Source organism: Abrus precatorius, unplaced genomic scaffold (genome assembly GCF_003935025.1).
Source record: "Abrus precatorius isolate BTA unplaced genomic scaffold, Abrus_2018 Scaffold153, whole genome shotgun sequence".
Taxonomy (NCBI): domain Eukaryota; kingdom Viridiplantae; phylum Streptophyta; class Magnoliopsida; order Fabales; family Fabaceae; genus Abrus; species Abrus precatorius.
In genome coordinates this window covers 1,491,590-1,508,517 of record NW_020874351.1, presented here as the reverse complement: position 1 = coordinate 1,508,517, position 16,928 = coordinate 1,491,590, and the positions used below count along the sequence as shown (strand labels likewise).

The 16,928-nt window shown below is 32.8% G+C and overlaps 3 protein-coding genes across 4 annotated transcripts; all 3 read left to right on the top strand.

Annotated features, from left to right (window-relative positions):
• Positions 1–666: 666 nt before the first annotated feature.
• Positions 667–7,454, top strand: LOC113857274 (beta-amyrin synthase). 2 transcript variants are annotated; one of them, XM_027489073.1, is made up of 16 exons: positions 667–915; positions 2,726–2,911; positions 3,338–3,427; positions 3,644–3,841; positions 3,930–4,014; positions 4,125–4,291; positions 4,383–4,574; positions 4,706–4,819; positions 4,926–5,045; positions 5,402–5,524; positions 5,621–5,719; positions 5,908–5,964; positions 6,053–6,421; positions 6,504–6,584; positions 6,693–6,776; positions 7,095–7,454. In XM_027489073.1, exons 1-16 carry the CDS (start codon positions 715–717, stop codon positions 7,215–7,217), a joined length of 2,289 nt encoding a protein of 762 aa, XP_027344874.1. In that variant the 5' UTR covers positions 667–714; the 3' UTR covers positions 7,218–7,454. The 2 variants fall into 2 exon arrangements, with proteins under 2 accessions (XP_027344874.1, XP_027344875.1); XM_027489074.1 differs by having other exon boundaries at positions 5,908–5,968; positions 6,069–6,421.
• Positions 7,455–9,559: 2,105 nt separating this feature from the next.
• On the top strand, positions 9,560–12,757 carry LOC113857243 (U-box domain-containing protein 35-like). Its single transcript, XM_027489041.1, has 10 exons — positions 9,560–9,734; positions 9,834–9,937; positions 10,007–10,128; positions 10,204–10,412; positions 10,531–10,588; positions 10,660–10,936; positions 11,011–11,112; positions 11,178–11,606; positions 11,701–12,453; positions 12,532–12,757. The coding sequence occupies exons 1-10, from the start codon at positions 9,560–9,562 to the stop codon at positions 12,649–12,651; spliced, it is 2,349 nt and encodes a 782-aa protein (XP_027344842.1). The 3' UTR covers positions 12,652–12,757.
• A 1,083-nt stretch (positions 12,758–13,840) lies between these two features.
• On the top strand, positions 13,841–15,777 carry LOC113857242. Its single transcript, XM_027489040.1, has 2 exons — positions 13,841–13,916; positions 15,356–15,777. Exons 1-2 carry the CDS (start codon positions 13,841–13,843, stop codon positions 15,775–15,777), a joined length of 498 nt encoding a protein of 165 aa, XP_027344841.1.
• The last annotated feature ends 1,151 nt before the right edge of the window (positions 15,778–16,928 follow it).

Here is a 16,928-nt window from a genome sequence, read left to right as displayed (position 1 = left end):
CTTTTTCTTAACTAATGCAAGGAAACGATTAGTTAGTTTGCGTTGTATGGTATACGTAAATTGCATTGAATGAGCGAATGACAACGCTACATAGGACGCTTTGAGTTGTCTTGTTCGAGCGATGGCTAGACGTAGACCTACGGGAAGTGTTTTTGCTGGGGTACAAAATGTTTTTAAGGTAGATAGACATATATATAAAATAAAAACTATTATGTGTAATGTTAGGTAAAGTATTAATTTTAAAATATTCAAATATCAGGATATAAAAACCCTAGAAGAAGAAAATTCGTAAAATCACAATGTTACACCTTGAAACCAATATAAATATTAAAAAATATTTTATTATTTTAAAATAGATAAAATACTTTTATTTTTCAATAGTTGTTGCCTGCTTAGAATTTAGCTAATATAAATAACGGTATTGGAGGATGCAATTGGAATGGCTTTCTCCTCATGTGACGTTTCTTGTGTATTGGGCAGTGTCGGTGTAGTGTTTGTCGAGAGAGGAGAGTGAGAGTGAGAGTGAGAGTGAGAGTGAGGTTGAAGAAGATCGATCAGAATACAGAAATTAATCTGAGGATTGTTGGTATTTCCGGCACCCCTTATATGAGTAGAATAATGTTAGGTGCAGTTTGTGTGTATTGATTGAGCATGAGTTGACAAGGTCGGTGGAGGAATTGAATTGAATTGAATTGATTAGTTAATTAATTAAAGATGTGGAGGCTGAAGATAGCAGATGGTGGAAAGGACCCATACATATTCAGCACAAACAATTTTGTGGGGAGACAGACATGGGAGTTTGATCCAGAGGGAGGTACTCCTGAAGAACGAGCCGAGGTTGAAGCAGCTCGTCAGAATTTCTATAACAACCGCTTCAAGTTCAAGCCCTGCGGTGACCTTCTTTGGCGCTTTCAGGTACCCTTAACCATCTTACCTACTTCTTTTACTTTCTTACTTTACCAATATTTTCTTTTCGGATTGCCTTCTTTCCTGGACTGCATATTTGCGTGAACTCTTTCTTATTTTCTCATCCAACCATTTCCAATTACTTCACGTGTACTCTAAATTTATGTCCCCACCCCTCATACGTGTCACACTAACCAAGCAACATGGGTCACCAAACCATGACTGTCCATTTCCTTGTCAGATATATCCGAATCAGATATATGTCTCCCCATATACTCAGATCAGATCAGATCATCCCATTGATGAGAATTGTACTTCCTATTCGATTCTGATAAGAAAAACAAAAAAGAAATACTTCACGTCAGTAATTGACAAGGGATCTTACTCTCTCTTTAAATAAATATCTACACCGTGAAAAATGATCCCACTCTTTAGTTTAGAATCGTCTTTTCTTTTCATTTTTAACCATTAAATTGTTGTTTTATTTTTAAATATTCATAAATAAAACATTCAAAAATATAAATGTTATTTTTTAGTGTTTTCTATACAGTTGAATAATTTCAAATGCAAATAAATTCGTAATTATATTTTTAAAAAATCAGAATTTAGAACGAAACTGTTCAATTAGGATCTATGTAGATCAAACTAAATTAGTAATAAGTAATGAATTTAAAGGATAAATATTAAATAGTTAAATTATATATTTAGACTTTATAATTTACACTTGTCTACAATTTAGTTCTTGATTCTGAAAATAAAATATAATAAAACATCAATACATAAATTAAAACAAATTTTTAAAGTATAAGGATAAAATTATAAATAAATTTTAATTATAAAAATTAAATATATTTTAATAAAAATTAATTAAACTGGTAGACTTATCTATAAAAAAAATTAAATGAAAATGTAATTTTACATCTCAAAGATAATAAATATTTTTTATTTTGATATTTTTCATTCTTTTAAAAATAAAATAAAAGATAAAAATGTAAAGTTAAATAAAAAATTTTGTTAGTTAAAAATTAAGTGTTATACAAATAAAATTAATTATAGTACAAGTTTTTAAACTAAATTTAGTATGTTTAATTTTTTTTAAATTATAATTAATTAAAAAATATTTTAAATTTATATATTTAGCACATTTATGAATTATTATTTATATTTTAAAAATTTACACTTTAATGTCTATACAGTACCATAGCGAATATAATCTAACCGTGTTAAATAAGCACCTATGGGATATACGGCGCGGGTCCACGTCCAATTGTCAATCCTCTATCGCTAGTGAGTGTACTTGCGTTTGACTTTGCTCCTCAAAGGACTAGATTCCCAGAGTCTAAACTTGGAGGAGTCATGTCCCCTTCTATGAAATAAATAAATAAAATGAAAAATTGTGAGCCTTTGATTTATTATTGTCTTTTCTTTTTATTTTTTAATATCATTTTATATCGGAAACAGTAATTTGTTATTTTAAATTTTTAACTTTGTTATAGATCTTTAAAAATAAGAAACATAATATAAATAAATTGACAGTTTTATATTATAAAATATGAAGAGAAAACATTTTGCTCTCTGGTTATTCCATATTTAAGAAATTAAAATCGTGTTCAATAAGGATCTCTGTAGATCAAACTAAATTACAGTTGACAACAACATAACTGTAACATTTTAAAAAGTTCATAAATATTAATTTATTTAAGTTTTAATATGCATAATCACTGTAACAATATTGTTGCATGGTATAATATGTGGACAAATTGATTTTCTCATCAACAAATTTAGCTTAATTATCATTTATGTATCTCGGCATGTGTAGATTCTGAGAGAAAATAACTTCAAACAAACAATCCCTAGTGTGAAGATAGAAGATGGAGAGGAAATAACATACGAAAAAGCCACAACCACCGTGAGAAGAGCCGCACATCACCTATCGGCATTGCAGACCAGTGATGGCCATTGGCCTGCTCAAATTGCAGGTCCTCTGTTTTTTCTTCCTCCCTTGGTAAGTACATGATTGTAAATATTAAATTATAAGTATTCTAACTATATTTGTGATGTTAAACGAACAACCTCGATCTGCTTTAGATTTTAATAGAATTAATTTTCAGAAAATTAATTTGTGTTTTGTGAGTTGAAGTTAATTAATTTTTATTTGGTTGATAAAGTAAATTTATTCTTCAAGTATAAATAAAAAATAAATTTTGAGAGATTATATTGAAGATTTTAAAAGGAGTGACCAAATAAAAAAAATCATTAATTCTTAGAGGGTCAAAACTTTATTTAAATCATAATATAATTATAGGTCTCACATCAATTATTGTCAACAAAAAATTAAAAAATTTCATTTCTCTTAAAGATTAACTGTATTCACTGTGAAATTAATTTTTAGATTAAATATACTTTTTTTTTTTGGTTCAAAACACTGCAGGTCTTCTGTATGTACATCACAGGACATCTTGATTCGGTATTCCCAGAAGAGTATCGCAAAGAAATTCTTCGTTACACATACTATCACCAGGTATACTTATTTATTTCAAGACACATTTGCCCAATCAAGCAAGATGTAGAGAGAGAGAGAGAGAGAGAGAGAGAGAGAACTTTAACTTGTTCCTTTTGTCAGAATTCTTGCATCAATAAATTTACTTGTATTTTTGCTTAATTAATCTTGGAGTTTAAAATTTGTTCATGGCAACGTGAATAATTAATGTTGTCCATTTTGTGTTTTCATTTGAAGAACGAAGATGGAGGATGGGGACTACACATAGAGGGCCATAGCACCATGTTTTGTACTGCACTAAACTATATATGTATGCGAATTCTTGGAGAAGGGCCAAATGGAGGTGATGACAATGCTTGTGCAAGGGCAAGAAAGTGGATTCATGATCATGGTGGTGTAACACACATACCTTCGTGGGGAAAAACTTGGCTTTCGGTATCATTCTTTTTTATATAAATATAAAAACACAAATTAACAAAACTTGTATGAATGTATTTGATTTAAATGGATTCTACTATTGTAGATACTTGGTGTATTTGATTGGTGCGGGAGTAACCCAATGCCCCCAGAGTTTTGGATCCTTCCTTCTTTTCTTCCTATGCATCCAGGTTAAATTAATTAATTTTATTTTGTTACTCTTTATGGAAAGATATATATTTAAACTGTTGAATATGCAATGTTTAATTGCTGAATTTCATTTTCAACTTAATTAATGTAGCTAAAATGTGGTGTTATTGCCGATTGGTGTACATGCCTATGTCTTACTTATACGGGAAGCGGTTTGTGGGTCCAATCACACCACTCATCTTACAATTGAGGGAAGAACTATTTACTCAACCTTATGAAAAAGTTAATTGGAAAAAAGCGCGTCACCAATGCGCAAAGGTGAGTGACATTATCTTTAATTAATCACAATACAGTAAGTACATATTATTTCTATTGTAAGAGGGATAATTGTCCATTTTATGTATCACAGGAAGATCTTTACTATCCCCATCCTTTGATACAAGATTTGATATGGGATAGCTTATACATATTCACGGAGCCCCTACTTACTCGTTGGCCTTTCAACAAGCTAGTTAGAGAAAAAGCCCTTCAAGTAACAATGAAGCATATCCATTATGAAGATGAGAATAGTCGATACATAACCATTGGGTGTGTAGAAAAGGTATAAATAACAATGAATAAGCACGTTGATTATTTAGTCACAAGAGTAAAATTAGCTTTCATTTTCCTCTTCAAAAGGAAGTTCATTATTCAAATATGCCCTAACATATATATATATATATATATCTTTAGGTTTTATGCATGCTTGCTTGTTGGGTGGAAGATCCAAACGGAGATGCTTTCAAGAAGCATCTTGCAAGGGTCCCAGATTACTTATGGGTTTCAGAAGATGGAATGACCATGCAGGTGTGTGTGTGTGTGTGTATCACATCATTATATTTTTATGCAAATTAATTATTATAATAACTAACGGTATCATTAATTAATTAATGCATTTGTCTATGTAATGCAGAGTTTTGGTAGCCAAGAATGGGATGCTGGCTTTGCTGTTCAAGCTTTGCTTGCTACTAACTTTGTGGAGGAAATTGGTCCCGCACTAGCAAAAGGGCACGATTTCATCAAGAAATCTCAGGTTTACTTAATTTTTATGATAAGTATATGAAGAATGCAAATCTCCTTCCTTCTCGTTAAGGAGGATAAATTCCTCGGTGAACTTAGTTCATCCAAAGTTACAATTCACTAGTGATATTTAAGATCTCTAGATATTATTTACTGTGTTATTTAACTAACTAAATGAAACTAAATAACTGACTACTTACTACCTAATTTACCTAGCTAAATATTATTAATTTCAAACTTACATAATTATATTATTCTAATTGAGATACATATTTATAATTGACTGGTAAGTTAGTGTGCATTAGAATATTGAATAATATGTTTTCTGACATTATCTAGTAGTAATGAACTAACACTATCATTTCACAGGTTAGGGACAACCCCTCAGGAGATTTCAAGAGCATGTATCGTCATATTTCGAAAGGGTCCTGGACATTCTCAGATCAAGACCATGGATGGCAGGTTTCTGACTGCACTGCAGAAGGTTTGAAGGTACTAACAACTTAGGTCATGAGTAACTTAATTTGTTAATAAGCTTATCAATCACAACAAATATATGTTAATTTAGCTAAAGTTCCCGTGTTTTAGTGTTGTCTAATTTTATCAACAATGCCACCGGAGATTGTGGGAGAAAAGATGGAACCTGAAAGGTTATTTGATGCAGTCAATGTCCTGTTGTCGCTTCAGGCAAGTACCATCAAACTTGGGGAAATTAATGATTCCCTTCTTCAAATCCAATGCGACACATTGTTTGTTTCGTACTATGTTGCAGTTCACTTAAATTCACGGCTATATACTTTTAATTAATTATTTAATTAATCAATCAATGGCCCTTCTCCTGACACAACTTCAATTTTTAATTTTTATCGCTGCAGAGTAAAAAGGGTGGTTTAGCAGCGTGGGAACCACCTGAAGCTCAAGAATGGTTGGAAGTAAGTGTCATATTAATTAATAAGGCGATATATTCGTAGTCATTAATTGATAAAAATCATAACTAATGGATTTGTTATTGATTTTCAGCTACTGAATCCAACAGAATTTTTTGCGGACATTGTAGTTGAGCATGAATATGTTGAGTGCACTGGATCGGCAATTCAAGCATTAGTTTTGTTCAAGAAGCTATATCCAGGGCATAGGAAGAAAGAGATAGAGAATTTTATTGCAAACGCGGTTAGATTCCTTGAAGACACACAAACAGCTGATGGTTCATGGTATGGAAATTGGGGAGTTTGCTTCACATATGGCTCTTGGTTTGCACTTGGCGGTCTAGCAGCTGCTGGCAAGACTTACACCAATTGTGCTGCCATTCGCAAAGCTGTTAAATTTCTACTTACCTCACAGAGAGAGGATGGTGGGTGGGGGGAGAGTTATCTTTCAAGCCCCAAAAAGGTTCGTATACTTTTTCTTCAACTTGTCCACCAAATAATAATCATGATGATGATGATGTCTTACTAAATGAAAACAAATGCAGATATACGTACCTCTTGAAGGAACCCGATCAAATGTTGTACACACCGCATGGGCTCTTATGGGTCTAATTCATGCTGGCCAGGTTGGTTTTGATTTGCGTGTGTGATTATAATTCATAGGTCTACTTCATCGTGAATTAAATTCCAAAATGCTTATTTTTTCCCCTTCATTTTCAAATTCCTATGTACAGGCGGAGAGAGACCCTACTCCTCTTCACCGTGCTGCAAAATTGCTCATCAATTCTCAGTTGGAAGAGGGCGATTGGCCCCAGCAGGTGCATACCAATCCTTTCTTTTTGAATTGTGTATTTGAAATTTATCCTATGTAATACAAAACAAAAGCATTCAAAAATATGTTTTATTGAAAAAAAAAGCATATTTACTGAATTAAAGTTAATAATAAATAAGATTAAGGTTAACATTTTTCATTTTTTAGTACAGTATAATGTAAATTTTAATTGAAAAAAATCCTTTCAACTTATTAATCAGTGTCTTAAAAGCAGGTTAGCAAGGGTGATACAATTTTAATATGACAAATGAAGCTCCTAATTGAGTTCTATTTCTGATTGTTGTCTGTGACTTATTTCTGGCAGGAAATCACAGGAGTATTCATGAAAAATTGCATGTTGCATTACCCAATGTATAGAGATATTTATCCAATGTGGGCTCTAGCTGAATATCGTAGGCGGGTTCCGTTGCCTTCCACTGCGGTTTAACCTGAAAAGCTGTGACCATAAAATGTCTAAGCCATATCAATAAAGAATCAGGCAAATAAAATCAAGCAAGTTGTGCAATCGAGCCTAATCAGTTTTCTCCTATTCTATATGTTTATTTCCTATATATATATATTGGTACATTTTCATGTTGGCTTATTTATGTATAGATGTTCTTCAATGTTTTACTTTCTTCTAAAAGGGACATCTAACTCCAAATGGGATGAGAGTAACCAAACAACGGAGAAAAAAATATGTAACGTTTGTTGTAAGGATAGCATCATTCAGGTATAGGTAGAGTATTTAAGTTTTTTTTTTTTTTTTAAATTATAATATTGTCTCCTCTAATTAGTTCGTTCCACCTCTTCTTTTCCATTATTTTAGTATCATTCAAGGGGCCATTGTGATAATAAAGACAACATCAATCATAATGGTATCAAGTGTTGATGAAGTTGAGAGTCAAAGGAGAAAAAAACGCTTATCTTATCATTTTCTTTTCTTTTATCTTATTAACTTTTTAAATAATAGATTATAAAAAATAGAAATTATTTATTCTATCTCATCTTAACCGTCAAATAAAATAATTAATTTTACTATATATATATAAATTGAATAAATAGTTTAATTAAAATGAATTAATTATCATCTAAATACAAATAATTATTTCAGTAAAGATTATTAAATTTTATAATAATTAATTTAAAAATTATATCTATCATATATTTTAATTAATTAACCATATAATTTTTTTATATTAATTAATTACAATTAAACTCTTTCTGGAGGGAACATCAAAGTGATAGTGAAAGATTTTTTATTTTGACACTTTCTAAGTCAAAGTGTCAACAAAGAAAACTTTTAAACATAGATGTAAGAGAAAGCTAATAGGCACTTGGACATACGTAAACGTTATCCATGTATAATCGGAAAGGAAATGCTGTAACATAAGAAAAAGGAAATAGTTTGATGCATAATCTAGAAAATTGACATATAGGTAACGCATATAACGACAAAAAATTGGTCATTTGAGCATTACATCATTTTGTTGTAACCATTTTTCTCTTTTTTGGCTTTGTATCATGCACATCGTGGAGAGGTCGTCAAATATATATAAAAACTAGAAAATGAACCGAACCAGCGTGTCTAAGATATTCAATAATTTTATAAATTGTAATGAAATTCATGAACCACAGTTTTTTCTATATTAATTTTTTTATTTATAATTTCACTCAAAATTAAATATAAATATTTGTTTTAATTTTTTTTAAAGATTTTTTATGCAGTATATTAAATAAACTACTGGTTTGGTAAAATATATTTTGACATTATTGTAATCTTAATCGATTCCAATTTTATTTTGAAATTTCAATTTTAAAAATTTTTAACCTTATAATCTAAAAGTTTGTTTGAAAACATCTTGAATTATTATTGATATTATCAACACTTAATGCCATTATAATTAATGTTATCTTTCTTATTACAATAATTATTGAAATCAGCATTGTTTCTATCACTATAGTTACTATTATTATTGGTATGTGAAACAAGTATTATTATTGCTATTTAAAACAAATATTGTTGTCACTACTTCTACTGTCATTATCTCCACCATTAATATTGATGTTATCATCTTTGTTTATGCTACTATTATTTTCATTACAATAGTCATCTTTTTTACCTTTATCTAGTATCTACTTACCTAACACTTAATTTTTCTCATATAATAAAGTTTGAGTTGACATGGTTATAATATCACATATATACAAAAAATGTTAACCATATAATCTAGAGTTTGTATGAAAACATCAAGGATATAGTATTTTTAATGGTATCTCATGAAGTACAACATTAATCGCTAGAAGTTGGAGGAAGAGATGAAAAAGAAATATTATTTTTAGTAATTAAGGAAATTTATATAAATAAAAAAGAAATTTTAGAATGACCCAAATAATATATGTAAAATGAAGTTAAAAAATAATTGTTTGAAGTTGAAATAAAAAAATTGATCCGTAATAATTCAAGGTGTGTGATGGAAGCGTATGTGCAACTGAGATATTGTGGAGAGTCGATTCTGTTTGATTGATGTTGTGATCCTTTCCTTTTGAGTCGGGCTATAACAGGAGGAGAAGAAAGTTTTGGTTGATTAGGCTTAAATTGGGGGTAGATTTCTATAAATGGTTTTGCAGTTTGGGGTGTGTCACGCATATTTTGATTTTTATTAGTTAAAGTAAAAGCATGGGAATTTGAATAGAGAAAGTGGGTGGCAGAATAAGAATGCGGATGAAAAGTAAAATCGAATTAAGTTGCAGAATTGAGGTTGACAAGGGGAGAGAAAAGCAAAGTAAATGTGGTTTCCAAATACGAAGGCAACAACAATCAGAAAGGGGGGAAATGGATTGATTGCAGTTGCTATTGACAAGGATAGTAAAGGGAGTCGCCACGCTCTCAAATGGGCTGCGGATACTCTTCTTTCCAGAGGCCAAACTCTTGTTCTAATCCACGTTTTGCATTCTACTTCAGGTAACTCCCTCTTAAATTATGTTATATGAATATTGCATAATCAAACATTCAAAATTGAAACCATACAAATCTATGCAGTAGGTGGCAACCATGCCATAGTATGCAACAGCACAAGCCTGGCTGCATCTCCCCATGGAGAACGAGTTTCCAATATTTGCAAGGATTTGTTCCGTACCTTCCATTGCTATTGTTCACGCAAAGATGTATGTATGTATGTTTCATTCAATCCTCCACCGTTATGTTATGTCGATTACACTTATTATTTTCATCAGATACATTGCCTCGATGTCCTACTTGAAGACACCGATGTGATCAAAGGAATAACAGAATATGTCTCCAGTGCTGCAATTGAGACCTTGGTGCTGGGTGCAGCGTCCAGGCATGGCTTTATTAGGTAATAATGCACCAACCACCACCAAAATGATTAGTCCAATTGCATCTTAATTTGTTGAAATTGAACTGCATGCAGATTCAAGTCAAGCACCCCAAGCAGCATATTGAAGGGGGTGCCAGATTTCTGCACAGTGTATGTCATTTCAAAGGGCAAAGTGTCTTCAGTTCGGAAAGCCACTCGTCCAGCCCCACATGCCTCCCCACTGCTCAACGACATACAAACCCTAAATAATGATAATTCAATTAAATCTGGGGATGTGATGTCTAGACGCATGACCTTCAGGGGTTTGTTTTTTCCTTTTTCCTAAACTATGCTTTTGCTTGCATTTTTAATTAAATCGATCATTTATATACTTATGTTTTGATCCATCGTTACATTGATAATTATGCATGCTGGCTGCAGACAGCAGGGCAGCAAGCAAAGCTTCCAGCTGGCAGGGTGAATCAAATCAATCAATGAAGTAAGTTTTATCATTTTTATTTCATTTTTATATGACACACACAAATTAACGAGCAAGTGACAATTTGGCAGAAGAGTAAGCTTCAGTAGAAGATCTTGCATGGATTTCGCTGAATCTGACACAGACATATCATTTGTGAGCTCGGGGAGGCCAAGCACCAGCAGTGCCCGTTCATCCTCTGTTTTCTGCGACTATATGGACTCTGCTCGAAATTCACGAACTTCAACCAGTTCAGATCGTAGCTTGGGATCCCGGTTGGGACTCAAGCTCACTGACCCCATTTCTCCAGATGATTCCTTTTCGATGGATAGCTCCCGAACATCTTTTTCATGTTCCGTACACAACATGGTAACCACTTCATTCTTTTTCTTCACTATTAACTTTTCATTAATGCCTCCCCAAGCTTATGCTAAAACATTCAGGATGAAGTGGAATCTGATATGAGGAAGTTGAAGCTCGAATTAAAGCAAACAATGGAAATGTACAGTACTGCGTGCAGAGAAGCGCTAACAGCACAACAGAAGGTAAAATCAAATGCATCCACATAATATTGTGATTTCTGCTGGTAATACTGTTCTGTTTGGTACAGCTAGTGGAACTGAGCAACTGGAGAATGGAGGAAGAAAAGAAATTAGACGAGGCACGATTGGCCCAGGAAGCGGCACAGGCAGTTGCAGAGCAAGAGAAAGCGAGAAGTAAAGCAGCGAGGGAAACAGCTGAAGCAGCTAAGCAAATTGCAAGGGTTGAATCAAATAGAAGAGAAAGTGTGGAACTGAAAGCTCTTAAGGAGGCAGAGGAAATGAGGAAACAATTGGATAGTCTAACCCAAACTGATAAAAGATACAGAAGATACACAATTGAGGAGATTGAAAAGGCAACAGACTTTTTCTCTGAATCCCGGAAAATAGGGGAAGGAGGCTATGGCCCTGTCTATAAATGTTACCTGGATCACACTCCAGCGGCTGTCAAGGTTCTGCGTCCAGATTCTGCTCAAGGGAAGTCACAGTTTCAGCAAGAGGTGACAGTGGAAATGAGTAATTCTAAATCACTATTTCGTATTTCACTGCATAAATATCTAAAACAAAAACATGTTATCTGAAATCCTCCTCCAGGTTAACATTCTGGGCTGCATACGCCATCCCAACATGGTGCTTCTTCTAGGAGCTTGTCCCGAGCGTGGCATACTCATATATGAATACATGGCCAGCGGAAGCTTAGAAGATTGTCTCTTGGGAAAGAAGAAAAACGGTCCAATGTGTTGGCAGCTGAGGTTTCGAATAGCAGCAGAAATAGCCACGGGCTTACTCTTCCTCCATCAGACAAAGCCTGAACCATTGGTGCACCGTGATCTTAAACCAGGAAACATATTACTAGACCACAACTACGTTAGTAAGATAAGTGATGTTGGATTGGCCAGACTTCTCCCTGCTGTGGCTGAAAATGTGACACAATGCCGCATGACTTCAGCAGCTGGAACGTTCTGTTATATTGATCCTGAATATCAGCAAACAGGAATACTTGGCGTCAAATCTGATGTCTATTCTCTTGGGATCATACTTCTTCAATTATTGACTGGTAAGCGTCCAATGGGGCTGGCTCATCAGGTTGGAGAATCTATTGAGAAGGGCACATTTGCTGAAATCCTTGACGCATCTGTCCCTGACTGGCCTCATGTTGAAGCCCTTTGCCTTGCAAATTTGGCACTCAAATGTGCAGAACTCAGACGAAAAGACCGCCCTGACCTTGACAAACTTGTGTTGCCGGAGCTCCTCATTTTGAGAGAATTTGCACAAGAAAATATGACTCACTCCTTTTTTGGTGGAGATGCCATTAATGCACCATCCCCCACTCACAGTCAAGATTCCGTTCAACAGGTACTAATTAAGTTAATCATCAACCTCAGCGTTTGTTAGATTGGAAAGTGTAACAAACACGTTCAGATAATTTTGCAGGATGTGATGAGCGAACCAAGGTCTGAACATTCTTTAAGCTCCAGAACCCCATCAACTCCATCAACGCCAGAAGAAGAAAAACAAGGTATTACTTTTAGTGTGTTAAATTAATATATAAAATGGACCAGACACTGCAGCAATATTGCTACGGACACACGCACTAACGTTAAATTTGTTTTGCAGGGACCAGCGACGAGTAACTCCCTCCGCCACTGAAATTTCATAGGATATATCAAACCATATTTATTTGCTCTGCCACCACCTCATACTCTTATTATCTTTTTTAATTTTCATCCCGCTAGGTTGGGTACGTAACGTAGACGAGGCAACTGGTTAGTCACACATAATTTTGTAAATAAAAATGTAAATCACGCAATTTCTACATTCCTCGTTAGAAATTGTGCATCTTTGTTTTATACACGCATTATCATTTTTAGAAAATTAAATTATTACTAAATGTATATTCAGTGGACTAAAATGATAAGTTAGTCAGTATAAAATATAATAATAAGACAAATGGAGACACAATAATCCGGAAATTGTTAGAATTACAATTTGGAAAGTAATTTCGATATTTAACTGCGGTTATTAATTATTCAGGTAATTGTTGACAATTAAAAGGTTATAAATACTTTAAATTTAATTGATTTCAAACACTTTTCACGTGAAGTATCAATTAAATTTAAAATCTCTTTGTTATTCGCTTTTTTATCTTTTAAAACTACAAATCAGCAAGGTCTAGAAATGTTCATAAATCAAACCAAATATTAAATTAAAAAAAGCGAAAATTGCTTAAATTAATTTGATTCAGTTTTCATAACTGAAATCGAAAATAAAACCAAATTACCGCACCGCAACTCTTACTTTTATTATATATTTGTTTATTCTCATTTAGATAAAGTAGTATTTTTTTGTGTAAAATATAAATAAGTTAGATTTGAGTAATTTATGTATCAATATTTTAAAATAAATATGCCATAAGCCCCTGGGCCGGCCCTGGCTGAGGTGGGTCATCTCAGATTGGGCTTTTAATATGGGCCAAGGCTCTGCGGTTAGTGAATGAACGGTGGCCGTTAAAAATAAGAGGCACAAGTTATAGTAATTGAGTTTGCGTGTGAATGTAGTAGAATCTGGTCATGCTCACTGCATATTTGTCTACTCTTGTTTTGTTTCTCTAAATGAGCATTTATGATTTACGGATTAAGATTTGTTCGTATTCAAATGTTTCTTCGAATTCCTATTTTTAGCGCATGTTGCATGGGATTTGAACCTGCTGCCACAAGCTTTTGTAAGATTTGCGATGGGATCTATAATAAGTAAAGGAGCAAATGGGTTTGGAAGTGTTATTGGAAATGCTTTTTCGGCTCCGTTCAAGAGTATTTTTAATGGATCATGCGAGTAAGAACACTGCGTCATTTTGCCCCTTCTGTTTCTGCGTCATTATTATTGCTTCAATAATTATTTATTAACGCACTTAGACTACTGTCTCAAAAAGATACTTATAAAAGTAGAAAGGGTGCTTTTTTTTACATCCAATGGTACCAAACAGAAGAGAACATGTTTCCCATTAAATGGATGCATATTGTTCGGGGGCTTGTTGCCCTTAAATTGAGGTGTTGCCAAACTCGCATTGTTGTTCTGCTGTATTTAAGCCATTATCATAATTTTTATTAAGGTTTTTGTCAACATCAATTCTTAGAGCAGATTTCAAACAATATTTTATTAAAAGAATATTTGTTAACATGGATCTTCTGCCAATGTGTTACCATGATCACTTGATTATTAATGAGTTGGAAAGTTCTGCTTTTGCAATTTTGATTCCATAAAATTTGGGATTATGCCAGGCCATACTTACCAATTGTAGTATTGCTACATAGCACTGACAAAAGGAGCATGAAATATCCGAATCTGATGATTAATCCTACTCAAACGAAATACTGCTTCCATTCTATGCTCAGATGCAACAACTGCTCCTACTCATTTTCTTATTTATGTTGTCGTAAATCATTGCATAGAGTTGAGATGATTCAGATGAAGAACTCGTACTCCTTGCGATCAAATAACTGTTTGTGTTGGAAATATTCTGTATTATAGTTGACAACACCGTAAATGCTCCCTTTGAATCTGCAAGATTAGTTACATATAAATTCAAAAATATAATTAATACATTTATTTTTTCTTAAAATTATTTTTATATTTCTTTATTATACTCTTAGTCTAATTTATACTTATACTTATCTCTCTATAATTATTTAACTCGCTTATCAATTGGTTTCTCTCATTTGTTACTTGAAATTGAAAAGTAGGTTAACATAAAACTACAATTAATTTTTTTTTATAATTCATGTTATTTTGAACTTCTAAAAAGATTAATATATAGGTGCATTTTTTTCTTCCTAAATAGACATGTAAAAAGAAATGGAGGAAACGATTTGCTTCAATTATTATCATCTTGGCACAAATGATCTAACATATGGGTGTGAATTTCTCCATTCGTCATTGATATTTGTGCAGGGACATATGTTCAGGAGCATGGGACGTTATTTGTTTCATTGAACACTTGTGTATCTCCAACCTAGGGAAACTATTGATGATTTTGGCCCTCTGCTACATAAGTAAGATTTTTTTAAAAAATTTTGCATCCTTAGAGTGATTTTATTTGCCTCTATCTTGGGTTATAAGAAGAACTAATTAAGGCATGACTAATAGGCAGAAATAAATGTGTTGTAACCTTGCTTTGTTTACTATCCTTACCAAGTCATTGAATTTGTTGAGTAAGTTAACGTTTTCCGTCATATATGTCCCCATGTTTCAGCTTTGTTGTTCTTCTACCTATTGTTCAAACTGGGTATCTGCCAATGCATAGGAAGAAGCCTTTGCAAGATGTGTTGGGTAACTTGCGAAGCGTGGTGGTTGGCTCTAGCAGATATCACCTGTTACTTGTGGCACAAGCTAATAAGCACCAAGAGGGTTTATCGTGGAAGGCGGCGATTCCGAGATGTTGAGCTTGGAATTGGGTACAGCCCAAGTGATGAAAGTGATCGTTCATGTAACAATAACAGCCATGTTGGTAGAAAGAGAAAATCGTTGAGAGAGAGAAGAAATGAGTGTTCAAGGAGAGGCCATGGACATGGTGTTCACCACCTTGCAAGAAAGAAAGGAAGGCCTTGGAGATTGAGGAAAGCCAGCAATCGACATGGGAATGTTCAGATTTTCAAGAGACAGCGGTTTCAATGACGAAATGCTGTGCTGCCAGAATGGATCTTCTTTCTTTAGTCTTCAATTACCTCCATATCATACATGTTAGTTGTTTGGGTCTACATATTTCAATCTCAACTTTCCCCATACAACAATAACATGCATGCATGTCCCGCAATAATTCATTCATTTCAACTCTCGATGCTAAGCAGCAGAATATATAATTATGGAATCAGTACAGCTAGAATGGACGCATAATTACTTTCATTAATTATATGCAAATTATATAGTTCAATTTTTATGCAAAAATACAAGTGGATGCAAATTCACATAATTACAGATAACTAGCAAATCTCCTTATAGAGATTCATGTCGGCATCACATGAGAGCTGCTTTCCATATCACCAGATAAATGTCTACATTGCATGAAGATTCATATGGAATCAAAAGGAAAATGTTTGGTTAAACCTCCAAGTAGGGTAAAAGAAAAGAATGGAGACCAAATGATTTGATATGTTTGATATTATGCATAATATATAAGAAATGAAGAAGGATATTGCAAAAAGAAAAAATAAACTAATTCTAAGAGATATCATACAATACTATTAGTTAATTTAAGATATAAAAAATATATATTTTTCATATATTTTAATACTTTCCTCAATTTTTATTTTGTTACTAATAAATATGCAAAAATAAATAAATAAATAAAATAAAACTCAAAGGTAAGAATCAGAGTCTTATGATAAATGGGACATATTAAATTACACATAATAAGGTGATCAAACTTCATTTAAGATTAGAGAATGAGGAAATAAAAAATACGCTAATACTATAAATTTAAGAGAGCCAAAAATATATTGCATTTAGAATCAACGATAAAGTACCACTATTTGAAATCAAAGTATTCATAAATCAAAGATGAACCAAGTCAATGTTCAATTGAATTTTAATATTATTTTAAAAAATTCTCTAAAATTTAAATAATAACAAAATAAAAATAAGAATACAAGTTACTAATTGAGGTATGTGATAAATTTAACATTTTTATGAACATATAATATTGCCACCTCTCAGCACGAGGATTAAAGTCAATTAAAATTTAAAAATGACTTATTTTTAAGAATCAAATATGCCTAAAAATTTGACTTAAAATATATGCTTATTTTTTTTTTAAAAAAATACAAAAA

Excerpts from the sequence above, each read along its gene's own strand:
- LOC113857242 (XM_027489040.1), top strand. The coding sequence starts at position 13,841 with ATGGGATCTATAATAAGTAAAGGAGCAAATGGGTTTGGAAGTGTTATT. Across the intron at positions 13,917-15,355 it reads TTTTTCGGCTCCGTTCAAGA|CTTTGTTGTTCTTCTACCTA; the intron begins GTATTTTTAATG and ends CCCATGTTTCAG.
- LOC113857274 (XM_027489073.1), top strand. The coding sequence starts at position 715 with ATGTGGAGGCTGAAGATAGCAGATGGTGGAAAGGACCCATACATATTC. Across the intron at positions 5,046-5,401 it reads ATTTCATCAAGAAATCTCAG|GTTAGGGACAACCCCTCAGG; the intron begins GTTTACTTAATT and ends ATCATTTCACAG. Across the intron at positions 5,720-5,907 it reads ATGTCCTGTTGTCGCTTCAG|AGTAAAAAGGGTGGTTTAGC; the intron begins GCAAGTACCATC and ends TTATCGCTGCAG.
- LOC113857243 (XM_027489041.1), top strand. The coding sequence starts at position 9,560 with ATGTGGTTTCCAAATACGAAGGCAACAACAATCAGAAAGGGGGGAAAT. Across the intron at positions 10,129-10,203 it reads TCCAGGCATGGCTTTATTAG|ATTCAAGTCAAGCACCCCAA; the intron begins GTAATAATGCAC and ends AACTGCATGCAG. Across the intron at positions 10,937-11,010 it reads CATGTTCCGTACACAACATG|GATGAAGTGGAATCTGATAT; the intron begins GTAACCACTTCA and ends TAAAACATTCAG.